Source organism: Mustelus asterias, unplaced genomic scaffold, assembly GCF_964213995.1.
Source record: "Mustelus asterias unplaced genomic scaffold, sMusAst1.hap1.1 HAP1_SCAFFOLD_608, whole genome shotgun sequence".
Lineage (NCBI taxonomy): Eukaryota > Metazoa > Chordata > Chondrichthyes > Carcharhiniformes > Triakidae > Mustelus > Mustelus asterias.
The window spans coordinates 214740-229343 of NW_027590558.1; the positions used below are offsets into that span (position 1 = coordinate 214740).

The following is a 14604-nucleotide window of genomic DNA, read 5'->3' on the forward strand; positions in this document are numbered from 1 at the left end:
TCCTGTTCCCTCAGGATGGGAGGAGATTATCCCATCGGTACAAGCCAGTCTGGATGGAGATTGTTGGGAGGTGAGCAGGTTTCAGACACGTGGTTACAGAGTGGAAAAGGATCAATGTCCTGATGTGTTCTGCCACGGTGAGTGCAGCACAGCCTGATGTGTGAATAAGGATGAGAGGGAAATTGTGGAAAGAACATCTCCACCCAGACACTGGCAATGCAAAGGACTTGCAGAATCTCACTGGCTGTCCTGTCTGGAGACAATACACATCTCTGTAACCTGTGCTTAATGCTGCCTTCTCTCACATTATCTGTCTCTTTAAGACCTGGTTGGCTGTAGGGATTCGCATTCTAATCAGTATTCTGGAACTTGATTTTGTGTCTCTGTGCCCTGTTTGAGAGCAGATTTCCACTCCATCTGACGAAGGAGCAGCGCTCTGAAAGCTAATGGTATTTGCTACCAAATAAACCTGTTGGACTTTAACCTGGTGTTGTTAAAACTCTTACAATGCAAAGGCAGCAGCATTGACTGTCAGAGACATGTCCGTTAGGCTGCCACCAGCATAGGCTCGAGCAGGGCTGACCAACATATTCACTGGGCAAACACACGTCAATGTTTTTCTCACTCAAGGGGCCGATGAGTAAATTTCAGAATGATAAAGTTTGGCACAGCAGAAATTTCAATTAAAAACTAAACTGAGATATGAAAAGAAACAACTTGCTGAGCACAATAATGAGTAATAAATAAAGATGATTATTAGAGTTTAATCCTCATCAATCACAAATTGTTTCTCTCCCACATTTGCTGCAGATTGGCTCAAAAACCTATCAGCAGCAAACATGGGAAAGAAGCGGGATGTGATTGGAGGAGCAGCTCCATGCAGATTCTTCCATTCAAACTGAACTGTGAGACTGAGATTCTGGAAACTCGCTCCGGGGGCCGCATTGAGGGGCTTCGAGGGTCACATTCACCCCTTGGTCCACACGTTGGACAACCCTGGGCTACTGCATGTGTTTGATGAGTGAGTAACAATTTATGTGTTTGGAAAGAGAGCAAATATCATCAGGGAATGAGTGAAGAAGAGTGGAGACATCCAGGTCTTGCCATCCTTACGCCAATGGAAGATGAAGTGCTGGATCAGGAAGGCCTGGGGGCAGAGTGGGTCATTACTGCTGGTGAGATGGGTTGAGTGGGTGGCCTAATGAAGGGGCACAGGAGAGCGTCTGGTGAGGACAAAACATAGAGCTTGTTTATCCATCACTGGTCACAGAGAGCAGTCTGAAGGACGTATTGGGATAGGAACAAAATAACTAGGAGCAGCAGAAGGCCATTCAGCCCCTCGAGCATACTCCATCACAGCTGATCTAATTATAGTCTCAACTCTTTTCCCCGTAACCCTTGATTCACTTCTCAATCCAAAATCATTCTTAACTCAGCCTTGAATATATTCAATGACTCTGCCGCCACGAGTCTCCAGGGAAGAGAATTCCACTGACCAGCCACCATCTAAAAATATAAATTTCTCCTCATCTCAGTCTTAAGGGACTGACAATTACATTTTAAAATCTGTCCCTTGTTCTGGTCTCTCTTACAAGAAGGAACAGCCTCTCAGCAACCACCCTGTCTCATCCCCTCAATGCGATCACCTTTTAACCTTCTGAACTTTCATAGATATTGCTCCAATCTGCCCAAATTTTCCTTGTAAAATAAACCTCTCCATCCCAGGAATCAGCCGAGTGAACTTTCTCTGAACTGGTTCCAATACAATTCTATCCTTTTGTAAGTAAAGAGCTCAACACTGTACACATTACTCCAGTTGTGGAGCCTCCCTGAGCCTCTCCACATCCCCTGGAAACATCTTTGCATCCTCCTCACAATTCAGATTTTCACCTAGTTTTCTATTATTCGCAGATTTGGAAATATTATATTTGATCCCCACATCCATATCATTGATGTAGATTCTGAATAGCTGAGACCCAAACACTGATCCCTGCCGTACTCCACTAGTTAGAGGCTGTCAACCCAAAAATAACACATTTATTCCAACTCCTTGTTTTTGTCCATTAATCAGTTCTCAATCCATGCTGGTATATTCCTCCCAATCCCACGTGCTCCAATTTTATTTAATAACCTCTTGTGTGTGAATCATGCAACTATAGAATCCCTAGTGTAGGAATCGTCATTCGGCCCATCGAGACACACTGACAGAGTAACTTACCAAGGTCCGCTCCCCATAAACTCACAAATTTACTGGGGCTAATCCACCTAACCTACATATCTTGGGACACGAAGGGCAATTTTACCATGGCCAATCCATCTACCATCCATATCTTTGGAGTGCGGGGGGAAACCGGAGCACCCAGAGGAAACACAGGCAGACACGGGGAGAATGTGGAAACTCCACACAGTCACCCAAGGCTGGAATTGAACCCGGGCCCCTGGCTGGGATGCAACAATGTTAACCACTGTGTCACCGTGCCAGCCTTTCATAAATCCATGTTGGCCCTGTCTAATCCTGCCATTAATTTCGAAGTGTTCTGTTATCACTTCCTTTATTATAGATTATTATAGGATTTCCATACCATCAATGTCAGACTAATAGATCTGCAGTTGCCCGGGTTTCCGTAACCCCACATATTTACGCCGCTAATCCACCTAACCTACACATCTTGGACACTAACGGGAAATTTAGCATGGCCAATCCACCCAACCTACACAGTTTGTTTGGACTATGGGAGGAAACAGGAGCAGCCGGAGGAAACCCACACAGACACGGGGAGAACGTGAAAACTCCACAGACAGTCGCCCAAAGCTGGAATGAATCCGGGTCCCTGACGCTGTGAGGCAGCAGTGCCAACCCCGGTGCCACATCTTCGCTTAATCTAATACACTCCTTGAATTAGCAACGGCTGGAACACTTCTGCTGCTCTTCTCCAAATGAAAGGAATCTAGTTTTGTTGGAAATGCCACACATTTGCACATCACCATGTCTAAAACAGCTTGTTGTGTGATTGGCACTGGAACGTGCTTCTCCAAGAAATTGCTTGAATAGATTCTGTGAACGAATCTTCTCTTCAACTTTTGACAATCTGAGCGATTTATACAGTAAATGGAAGAAGCCACAGGAGCATTGACCTACAGAGGGATCTGTGTGTACAAGTCTCCAGATCCCTGAAAGTAGCAACACAGGTGGATGAGGTGGTCAAGAAGGCAGACAACATGCTCGTCTTCATCGACCGGGGCATCGAGTGTAAAAGTTGTCAAGTTATGTTACAGCTGTATGAAACTTCAGTTGGCCACATTTGAATATTGCTTGCAGTTCCGTTTGCGACACGACCAGAATGATGTGGATGCTTTGGAGAGGGTGCAAGGAAGGTTTACCAGAATGTTGCCTGGTCAAGGACGGTTAGGTTATGAGGAGACGTTGTATAAACACAGATTGTTTCACTACAAAAAAGGGAGGCTGAGGGGTGACCTGATGGAGGTGTCCACAATTATGAGAAGCATCAATATGGTGGATAGTCAGAGACTTTTCTCCAGGGTGGAATGGTCAACTACAAGAGGGCACAGGTTGAAGGTGAGAGGAGCAAAGTTTGGAGGGAGGTGTGTGGGGTAAGTTTTAACCCAGAGGGTGGTGGGTGCCTGGAAGGCACTGCCAATGGAGGTGGCAGAAGCAGGCACGTTTCCAATGTCCAAGGTACATCTTGGTAGATACATGAACAAGAGACAAACAGGAATAGAAACCGCAAATTGGCAGTAAGTTCTGGGTCTGAATAAGCGTTAGGAGGCGCCACAGGCTTGGTGGGCTGAAGGGCCTGTTACTGTGCTGTGCGGTTCTTTGTTCTTCTTTGTATATGAAGATTAAAATCACCCGTGGTTATTGCAATATGTTTTTACAAGGCCCCATTATTTTTCCTGTGTACTGTGTCGGAGATTGTGACTGTTGTTAGGAGCCTATAAATGATTCCCACAAGAGAACTTTTAACTTTGGTAAATCTTATCTCTATCCAAACTGATTCTGCATCTTGAACTAAGTTCAGCTCTCGCGACTGTACTGACATCTGTTACTAACAGCGAGACTCCACCACCATGTCCTGTCCTCCATTTACTGTCATCCACTCACTCTCCCCCCTTTCACAGATCAATGGATGCTGTGTCCGGGGAGAGCTGTGCACATCTGAGGAGGAGGAGAGGACCTCAGAGGGTGAACCATAACATTATTCCCCCACTCCCTCAACATAAGGATTTTTGGGACTAACATGCCATTGCTCAGGGATCAGAGAGAGAAGCAACAGGAGTCAGAGGAAAAGCAGTTTTCCTTATTCATAACTGACGCCAATAGTAATGGGCAGTGTTTTTTATACAAATACCAGTGGTGAAATTATATTGTTGAATATTCAGTTATTATAAACACAATCTCACACAGTATGCTACTTACTCCAGCTCCTGTATTTTACATTCCGGATTCCTCAGAGCCACAGACAGCAGTTTCACTCCGGAATCTCCCAGTTTATTGTAACTCAGATTCAGATCTATCAGTGAGCGGTTTGTACTGAGAGCAGAGGCCAGGTCCTCGGCACAAGAATCGGTGAGACCATTAACACAGAGACTGGAGATCAGAGAGAGAAAAATAACAGGAATCAGGGTAAATCCAGTGTTTTTAAGAATAAGATCATTAACAATAATAATGTACAGCGCGGAACATTCAAGAAGCACGACTTCAGTTCATACAGAAGGCAAAATTATATTGATGCTGTAAATCTGAAATATGAATAAATATGTTGCAAACTCTCATCAGGTCAGGCAATATCTGTGAAGAGAGAAACAGATTTAGTTTCAGTTCAATTCGCGAAACTTAGAAATTGGAAATAGCGGTGAATTAAATTGTTTTAAGTGACAGGGAGCTGGGGATGGGCGGGTGACAAGGAAAGAACAAAATGGAAGTGCCAGACTGATTAAATGACAAAAAGGATGATGATGAAAGGGAAGAGCACAGGATTCCCATGTCCTTACCCTGAGTCACAGGGAGGGACATGGGATGGTCAGTGGCTCAGGAATGGAGTGTGTGGTGGGGTAGAAGATGATGAGAGAGAAACCTTTCTCACACTGCCAGTGGTTCGGGTCTGGAATTCACAGCCGGGAAGTGTGGTGGAGGTCGGCTGCATCGAAGCAGTCAAAAAGGAATTAGATGATTATTTGAATATAAAGAATGAGCGAGGATACGAGAAAAACGCTGGAGAATGACTCAAATTCCGAATGCTAATTTGGTGAGCTGGTGCAGACACGATGGGCCAAATGGCCGCATTGTGCTCCGTAAGAATTCTGTGAAGATAGTGGTTGGAAATGTATCGATATTTCAACTGGAAGTTGGTGATGTTGCAGTGTGGACAGTGTTAGTCGCCATAGTCCTCAATAAAATGTTAATACTGATAGGCAAAGGGATCTGGGTGTACAGGTCCACAGATCACTGAAAGTGGCAATGCAGGTGGAGAAGGTAGTCAAGAAAGCATACGGCATGCTTGCCTTCATCGGCCGGGACATTGAGTTTAAAAATTGGCAAGTCTTGTTGCAGCTTTATAGAACCTTCGTTCGGCCGCACTTAGAATATAGTGTTCAATTCTGGTCGCCACTCTACCAGAAGGATGTGGAGACTTTGGAGAGGGTACAGAAAAGATTGACCAGGATGTTGCCTGGTATGGAGGGCATTAGCTATGAGGAGAGGTTGGAGAAACTTGGTTTGTTCTCACTGGAGCGACGGAGGTTGAGGGGAGACCTGATATAGGTCGACAAGATTATGAGAGGCATGGACAGAGTGGATAGTCGGAAGCTTTTTCACAGGGTAGAAGAGTCAATTGCTAGGGGGGGTACAGGTTTAAGGTGCGAGGGGCAAGGTTTAAAGGAGATGTACGAGGCAGATTTTTTACACAGAATAGTGGGCGCCTGGAACTCGTTGCTGGGGGAGGTAGTAGAAGCAGATATGGTGGTGACGTTTAAGCGGCGTCTTGACAAGTACATGAATAGGATGGGAATAGAGGGATATGGTCCCCGGAAGGGTAGGGGGTATTAGTTAAGTCAGGCAGCATGGTGGGTGCAGTCTTGGACGGCCGAAGGGCCTGTTCCTGTGCTGTAATTTTCTTTGTTCTTTGTGTTTCTCTCCAATAGAGAGAGAGACAATTTGTTACATGTAGCTTCAGGGATACAATTTAATAAACGTGTGGCAACGGGAGGAGATGGGATTCCATGAACCCCACAGCCGGTAAGAGGACCAAACCCTCAGATTTAGCATCATTCTACATCACACTCTAAACACCAAACCAAATGAACTAACCAACTCCACATATAACTAAACAGGCACATTAATATCTGACAGGTTCGGGAAATCCGTGCACTCAGGCAGCACAGGCAGAATCACAGAATTGTTACAGAGCAGGCGGAGGCCATTCGGCCCATTGTGTCTGCACTGACTCTCCGAATGAGCAACTCACGAAGTGTCATCCCCCCACCTTCCCCCAAAACCCTGTGCATTCCAGAGCTTAACCACTCGCTGCAGGGGATGGCCCCATTCAGGCAATGCTGGCACCAGATTTAAAGGCAGCCAGCAGCACTTTTAAAGGCTCTGAAGGGAGCAGTGAGGGAGCCCTGGTTAATGAACAAAGGGCTGAAATGGCAGAAGGCAGATTAAACCCAATTCGCTGACACTTCCCTGGAAATTCTCAAGGATATATCGGTTTGGAGGGAGGTTCTGTTCCCTCAGGAGTGGAGGACGAGACCTGTCACATCAACCCAAGCAAGTCTGGATAGAAACTGCCGAGGGCGAGAGCAGGCAGCACGTGGCTGCAGTGAGGCAAAGGATCAATAACCTGATCTGTTCTGACAAGGAGAGCGTTAAACTTACAGGCTGATATGTGAATAAGGATGAAAGAGGAATGGTGCAAAGAACATCTCCACCCAGACACTGGCAATGTCCAGACAGCAGCATCAATCTTCAGGAACATGTCAGCCTCTCTGTGAAGGGTTCCGGTCAGTCAGAGATGACTGCTGCACTGCCAAAACTGAGTGACCATCCTGGTGGTCCCATGATGGGCAGTCTGGCAGCACCATAGGCTTGTGTGTGTCTTTTATGGGTGAGTAACAATGGAAATTTATGTGCTTGTAGAAGAGGGCACACAGCGTCAGAGAAGGAGCCAAGAGTGACAGTGTCTGGATTGTGTCATCCTTATGCCGATGGAAGATGCAGTGCTGGAGCTGGGAGACCTGGAGGCTGGGTGGGCAATCGCTGATGGTGAGATGGGTTGTGGATCCAGAGAGAGTGAGTGAGTGAATGGATGGGCACAGGAGAGGCTCTGCTTCTGAGTCCAAAACTTGGTGCTTGTGTGTCTTCCATTGGACACATGAAGCTCTGGGTTAGGAACAGTCTGCAGGACATGTTGGAATGTGTATTACCCTCTAACATTCTTCACTCTCTCACAAATCAACAGCTGCGGTGAGTGGGAGACGGGCGTGCAGCTCTGAAGATGAGGTGGGGTCGTTAGAGGACGGACTGTCATATTATTCCCCATAACATCGGCCACAGCAGATTCTGTCTCACACGAGTAGCAAAGGGGTTACAATCTGGCAGCACAGAGCAGCACAGACAAACCCGAGCAGCTGATGGAGGCAGCAATAGCTGAGTTCACTCACACTCTTCAGGGGAGAGGGAAGAGCCAGCTTCGGGAAGATTAAATGTGACTGGAGTCTTTAACAATGCAGCAGATACTGGAGCTGCAGCGCAAGGTATTTTAACATCCGGTGGAGTTTCCAAAGGCTGTGTGTATCCATACACAAAGGATGGAGGAGTCAATCCAGGCCAGCAGTGTTACCATGTCTCAGGTATGAGCACAAATAGCATCCTCCACAGAGAGATTGGTGACCTTCATGGAGAGTCACATCCAGCCTATCACCCACAGGAAATACACATGAACCTCCATGTTCTCACCACCTCCATGAGCTCTGTTGAACACGGGCTGCGGGAGGGGTGGGAAAATGTGCCTGGAGTCACTGTCAGGACCTCCCCAGCTGAGCAGGGAGGGTCCAGTTTGCCCTGAATGGATAGAGGTGCGGCTGCCTGCAGCATTTGGGAGCTCCTCTCAGGATGCCTCTGGTGTGGGCAGTGGGTCCCCTTCTGCTCCGACTGTGACACAAACACCCCAAGAAGCTATGATGACAGAGACAACTCCAGCATCTGTGCAGAGGACCCGCAGTCGGCCGGATCCTTCCAGGACTCAGGAAATCAGAGGACAAAGGCCACGGTCATCGAAATTCCCAGAGGAGAGGAGAGAGGTAAGATGTTGCCTGCAGCTCAGCGGAAAGTGCGGGGATGGCGGTGGTTGTCATGGTGGGGTTGATCCTTGGGATTCACAGGGTTATACTTTTTTGTTACTGGTGACCTTGTTACGTATGTATTTTCAGTAAATTCAGAGATGGAGCACCACTAAAAAAATGCTTCACCATATTCCTGGGTCTTTAACAGTTCACTGGGAATGTGAGATGGGAAATACAGCACTGAATCAGGTCAATACAATTCCAATACCTTTGTTTCATGTCGTGACGGCTCCAGGGAAATTATAAAACATTCACAGAAACAGCAACAGTGCTGGAGATGGTGAAGATTTATTTCACTGAATGGCTGTGTGAGAGACTCATGCAAAACATGTCTGTATCACTGAATCTCGACCCTCCCTGACACATATCCCATGTCCCTGGCCTGTGGTCCATGGGATTCCTCATCATGAAGCATCTGGTCAACATTGTATTGCATCACACTTTGTTCAAAGCTTCTCCACTCTAGATCCAGGTTGTATGGAACACAGCACAACACCAGGACATTTGAGACCCTTGCTGGGTATATTGAAGGGCTCCATCAGATCTATCTTTAGAAACCCTATGGCCTGCTCAATGGTCACTCCAATTGCCCTGTAGCAGCTGTGTGTCTCTCGTCTGTAACTATGTTTGGGCACAATTACCCATCCCCTCAGTGGGTAGCGCTGGTCTTTCTTAATTCTTTCATGGGATGATGGTGTCACTGGCAATGCCAACACTTGTTCCCATCCACAATTGTCCTTGAGAAGGGGATGGTGAACCATCTTGTTAAATTCTGAAGACCCTCTGGTACAATGCCGCTAGGAAGGGACATTCAGGATTATGATCCCACGTCAGTGATGGAAAAGCAATATATTCCAAGTCAGGTTGGTGTCTGGCTTGGGAGGGAATCTGAAGGTGGTTGGTGTTCCATCCTTCTGATATTCTTGCCCATCTAGGTGATAGAAAAGTCTTCCTATTTTCTATCACCTAACCAGCACAGGCTTGTGTCTTTGATGGGAGAGTAACAATGGAACTTTATGTGCCTGTAGAAGAGAGCACGAAACGTCAGGGAATGAAGTAAAAAATGATGACAGCGTCCAGATCTTGTACTCCTTACACGTAGAATTAGCAGCACTGGAGCTGGGAGAACAGCAGAAAGTGTGGGAAATCGCTGACTGCGATACTGGTTGTGGAGCTGAGAGTGTGCGGTCAAATGGATGGGCACAGGAGGCTCTCTGGTGCCTGCAACACATAGAGCTTGTGTACCCATCACCGGTCACATGGAACCGGCTGAAGGACGTGTTGGAATGTACATTTTGTCACAAACTATGTCTTGAAGAAATATACTGAATATTGAAGGATATTGAATTTGATGATCAGCCATGAACAAAATGAATGGTGTAGCAGGCTCGAAGGGCCGAATGGCCAACTCCTGCTTCTAGTTTCTATTTTAATCATGTTTCTCTGCAGGTTATGTTGTTGGCACCGTGCTATCTGTAGCCGGTTTCCTTTATTGTTACTGAAGCAGTATAATTGACATCATGTTGATTTTAATCTGAACTAATGCAGTGTTCTGTTGTTTCAGTGTTTCCCCTGGGATGGCAGAGTAGAGCTTGATTGCGGGTGATTGACAGGTTATGTCATGTGACTGAGGGGCAGCTATTTTTCACAGAACATTCTAGCTTTTATTCTTCTTTCAGAAGCTGCTTGAAGTTAAGACAAACAGCAGTGCTGTTTCCCTCTCTGAAGTTGGAGTTTTTGCTGTTTAAGTGTTGCTGTGTTGGAAGCTGTCAGAGACTGGGGTTACCTCTCTGCGGTTGGGCTGTTCGGAGGCGACATCCTTCTCTGAAAACAATTGTCTGTTGGCTCTCCGGAAGTGGTAAAAAGCTGGAAATCGGCAACACGTGAGCTTACTTGTTTTTGTGCTAACTAATGTTGGAGAAGGGTGTATGTCTGTGGGTATTGCTTTATATTGGAACAACAGAGATAGCTAGCTGTTAAGAGTTATACTGTGTCATGTTTAAGTCTTGCAATTGGTAAAGGTTATGCTAATTCTTGTTGTTATATTCTAACTGCATTCTTAAATAAGCTGTGTTTGATAAAAGCATCCTAGTGGGTCACTTGATTCATACCTGGAGTGAAACACCTCATGCTCATCAATGCCAAAATCAAATGTAAAACCAAGGGTCCAGGCTAACTTCACAAAACACCTTGGAGTTTCTGGTCTGCATCTTAACAATTGCCTCCATTCACTCTTTACTCTTCCTCACAAATCAAGGGTTGTGTGACTGGGTGACACGTGTCCCCCTGTAAGCATGTGAACTGGTCCTCAGTCACCGTCACATTGTTCCCCTATACCCAGGGCACAAAAATCAATGTGATTGACATTCCACTGCATTGGGATCAGAGAGAGAGAAATCACAGGAATCAGTGAAAATTCAGGTTCTGGTTCAGAACTTCCAACCCCTGGGCCTTTATAGAGTTTTTCAGCACAGAAAGAGGCCCTTCGGCCCATCGTGTCTGTGTCAGCCATCAAGCAGCAATCTATTCTAACCCATTTCCAGCACTTGCTCCATAGCCTTGTCTGCTGCGGCATTTCAAGTGCTTGTCTGAATGCTTCTTAAATGTTGTGAGTGTTCCTGACTCCACCACCCTTTCAGACAGTGAGATCCAGATTCCCACCACCCTCTGGGTGAAAAAACCTTTCCACAGAACCATAGAATCCCCACTCTGCAGAAGGTGCCCAATCGCCTCATCGACTCTGCACTGACTGTCCGAAAATGCCAGGCCCACACAACTGCTTATCACTGGACATTTATCATGGCAAATCCACTGAAACTACATATCTTTGGACACGAAATGATAATTTAGCATGGTCGATCCACCTAACCTACACATCTTTGGACTGTGGGAGGAAACCAGAGTACCTGACGGAAACACGCACACATGGGGGGAACATGCAAGCTCCACACAGGCAGTCTCCCGAGGCCAGAATTAAACAAAGGTCCCTGACGTTGTGAGGCAGCAATGCTAACCACTGTGCCATCTTCAATTCTCCTCTGAAACTCCTCCCCAATGCCTTAAATCTATGCCCCTGGTTATTGTCTCCTAAAACAAAGGGGAAAGGGTTATTTCTATAATTTGATTCAACTCCACATGGTCGTCCCCCAGCCTTCCCCGTCTGAAAAAAATAACAGGAGCATTGACATACAGATGGATCTGTGCGTACTTGTCCACTGATCCCTGAAAGTGGTAACACAGGTGGATAACTTGGTCAACAAGGCATGCAGCATGCTTGCTTCATTGGCCAGGGCATCAGGTATAAAAGTTGGCAAGTTATGTGACAGCTGTATGAAACTTTAGTTAGGCCCAACATGGAATATTGCGTGCAGTGCTGATCGCCAGACAACCAGAAGGATGTGGCTGCTTTGGAGAAGGTGTAAAGAAGGTTCACAAGGATGTTGCCTGGTCTGGTTAAGGTATGAAGAGAAGTTGAATAAACTCGGATTGTTTTCACTGGAAAGACGGAGGCTGAGGGGCGACCTGATCGAGGCAGATATACGGTTGATAGTTGGAGTCTTTTCCCCAGGGTGGAAATGTCAACTACAAGACGGGACAGTTTGAAGGCAAGAGGGGGAAAGTTTAGAGGAGACGTGCGGGGAAAGTTTTCACATAGAGAGTGGTGGGTGCCTCGAATGCACAGCCAGTGAAGTTGACGGAAGCAGGCACGTTCCCAATGTTCAAGGTTTATCTTGATAGAGACATGAACGGGAGATGAACAGAGGAATAGAAACTGCGTCTGAGCAATCAGTACTGGGTCTGAATAAGAATGAGGAGTCGCTGCAGGCTTGGTGGGTTGAAGGGCCTGTTACTGTGCTGCATGGCTCTTTGTTCTTCTTTGTACATGAATGTTAAAATCACCCGTGATTATTGCAGAATGTTTTTACAAGACCCCATTAATATTCCTGTGTCCTGTGTCGGAGATTCTGAATATTGTTAGGAGCCTATAAATGATTCCCACAAGTGATCTTTTAACTTTGTTAATTCTTATCTCTCCCCAAACTGATTCTGCATCTTGATCATTGGAACTAAGTTCACCTCTCTCTGCTGTACTGACATCTGTTACTAACAGTGAGACTCCACCACCATGTCCTGTCCTCCATTTACTGTCATCCACTCACTCTCCCCCTTTTCACAGATCAATGGATGCTGTGTCCGGGGAGAGCTGTGCACATCTGAGGAGGAGGAGAGGACCTCAGAGGGTGAACCGTAACATTATTCCCCCACACCCTCAACATAAGAAGTTGTGGGACTGAGGGAGGGAAATTTGTTACGGCTCTTCAGGGGGGTTTAAACTAATTTGTCAGGGGAGTGGGAAAAGGAGTTTAGTCCAGAAGTCAGTGTTGAGGGTGGTGAGGTATTGGGGAAGATATCAGGGTCAAGGGTGGGTACCGGTAGACACGAAGGTGGGTTGAAGTGTGTCTATTTCAATGCAAGGAGCATCCGGACCAAGGTAGATGAACTTGGGGTGTGGATTGGTACTTGGGGCTACGATGTTGTGGCCATTACGGAGACGTGGGTAGAACAAGGACAGGAATGGTTGTTGGACGTTCCGGGGTATAGATGTTTCACTAAGTGTAGGGAAGCTAGTAAAAGAGGTGGAGGAGTGGCATTGTTAATCAAGGATAGTTTAACGGCTGCGGAAAGGCACTTCGAGGGGGATCTGCACACTGAGGTAATATGGGCTGAGGTTAGAAATAGGAAAGGAGCGGTCACGTTGTTAGGAGTTTACTATAGGCCCCCAAATAGTAATAGAGATGTGGAGGAAGAAATTGCTAAGCAGATTATGGATATGTGTGGGGGTCACAGGGTAGTTGTCATGGGGGACTTTAACTTTCCAAATATTGATTGAAACCTTTGTAGGTCAAATAGTTCGGATGGGGCAGTTTTTGTGCAGTGTGTGCAGGAGGGTTTCCTGACACAATGTGTGAATAGGCCGACAAGAGGTGAGGCCACATTGGATTTGGTACTGGGAAATGAACCGGGCCAAGTGTTAGATTTGGTTGTGGGAGAGCACTTTGGAGATAGTGACCACAATTCGGTGTCTTTTGTTATTGCAATGGAGAGGGATAGGGCCGTACGGCAGGGCAAGGTTTACAATTGGGGGAGAGGTAATTATGAAGCGATGAGGCAAGAATTAGGGGGCATAAGTTGGGAACAGAAACTGTCAGAGAAAGGAACTAATGAAAAGTGGAACTTTTTCAAGGAACAAATACTGGGTGTCCTTGACAGGTATGTCCCTGTCAGGCAGGGAGGAAATGGCCGAGTGAGGGAACCATGGTTCACGAAAGAGGTGGAATGTCTTGTGAAAAGGAAGAGGGAAGCTTATGTAGGGATGAGGAAACAAGGTTCAGATGGCTCGATTGAGGGTTACAAGTTAGCAAGGAATGAGCTGAAAAAGGGGCTTAGGAGAGCTAGGAGGGGACACGAGAAGTCCTTGGCGGGTCGTATCAAGGAAAACCCCAAGGCTTTTTACTCTTATGTGAGGAATAAAAGAATGACCAAGGTGAGGTTAGGGCCGGTCAAGGACAGTAGTGGGAACTTGTGTATGGAGTCAGTAGAGATAGGCGAGGTGATAAATGAATACTTTTCTTCAGTGTTCACCAAAGAGAGGGGCCATGTTTTTGAGGAAGAGAAGGTGTTACAGGCTAATAGGCTGGAGGAAATAGTTGTTCGGAGGGAGGATGTATTGGCAGTTTTGAATAAACTGAAGGTCGATAAGTCCCCTGGGCCTGATGAAATATATCCTAGGATTCTTTGGGAGGCAAGGGATGAGATTGCAGAGCCTTTGGCTTTGATCTTTGGGTCCTCACTGTCCACGGGGATGGTGCCAGAGGACTAGAGAGTGGCGAATGTTGTTCCTCTGTTTAAGAAAGGGAATAGAAATGACCCTGGTAATTATAGACCGGTTAGTCATACTTCGGTGGTTGGTAAATTGATGGAAAAGGTCCTTAGGGATGGGATTTATGACCATTTAGAAAGATGCGGATTAATCCGGGATAGTCAGCACGGATTCGTGAAGGGCAAGTCGTGCCTCACAAATTTGATAGAATTTTTTGAGGAGGTAACTAAGTGTGTTACCTTTATCGCGAGGGGGATAGAATATAAAAGCAGGGAGGTCTTGCTGCAACTGTACAAGGCACTGGTGAGGCCGCAACTGGAGTACTGTGTGCAGTTTTGGTCCCCTTATTTGCGAAAGGATAT

General features: G+C 46.4%; 1 protein-coding gene across 1 annotated transcript in view; it reads right to left on the bottom strand.

The window, feature by feature from the left end:
- The window catches only part of LOC144487134 (NACHT, LRR and PYD domains-containing protein 3-like), a 44955-nt gene that overhangs the window by 4345 nt on the left and 26006 nt on the right, over positions 1–14604 (bottom strand). The window contains exon 7 of the mRNA XM_078205192.1: positions 4439–4609. Within this exon, the coding sequence (XP_078061318.1) occupies positions 4439–4609 (171 nt within the window). The remainder of the gene's footprint in view (positions 1–4438; positions 4610–14604) is intronic.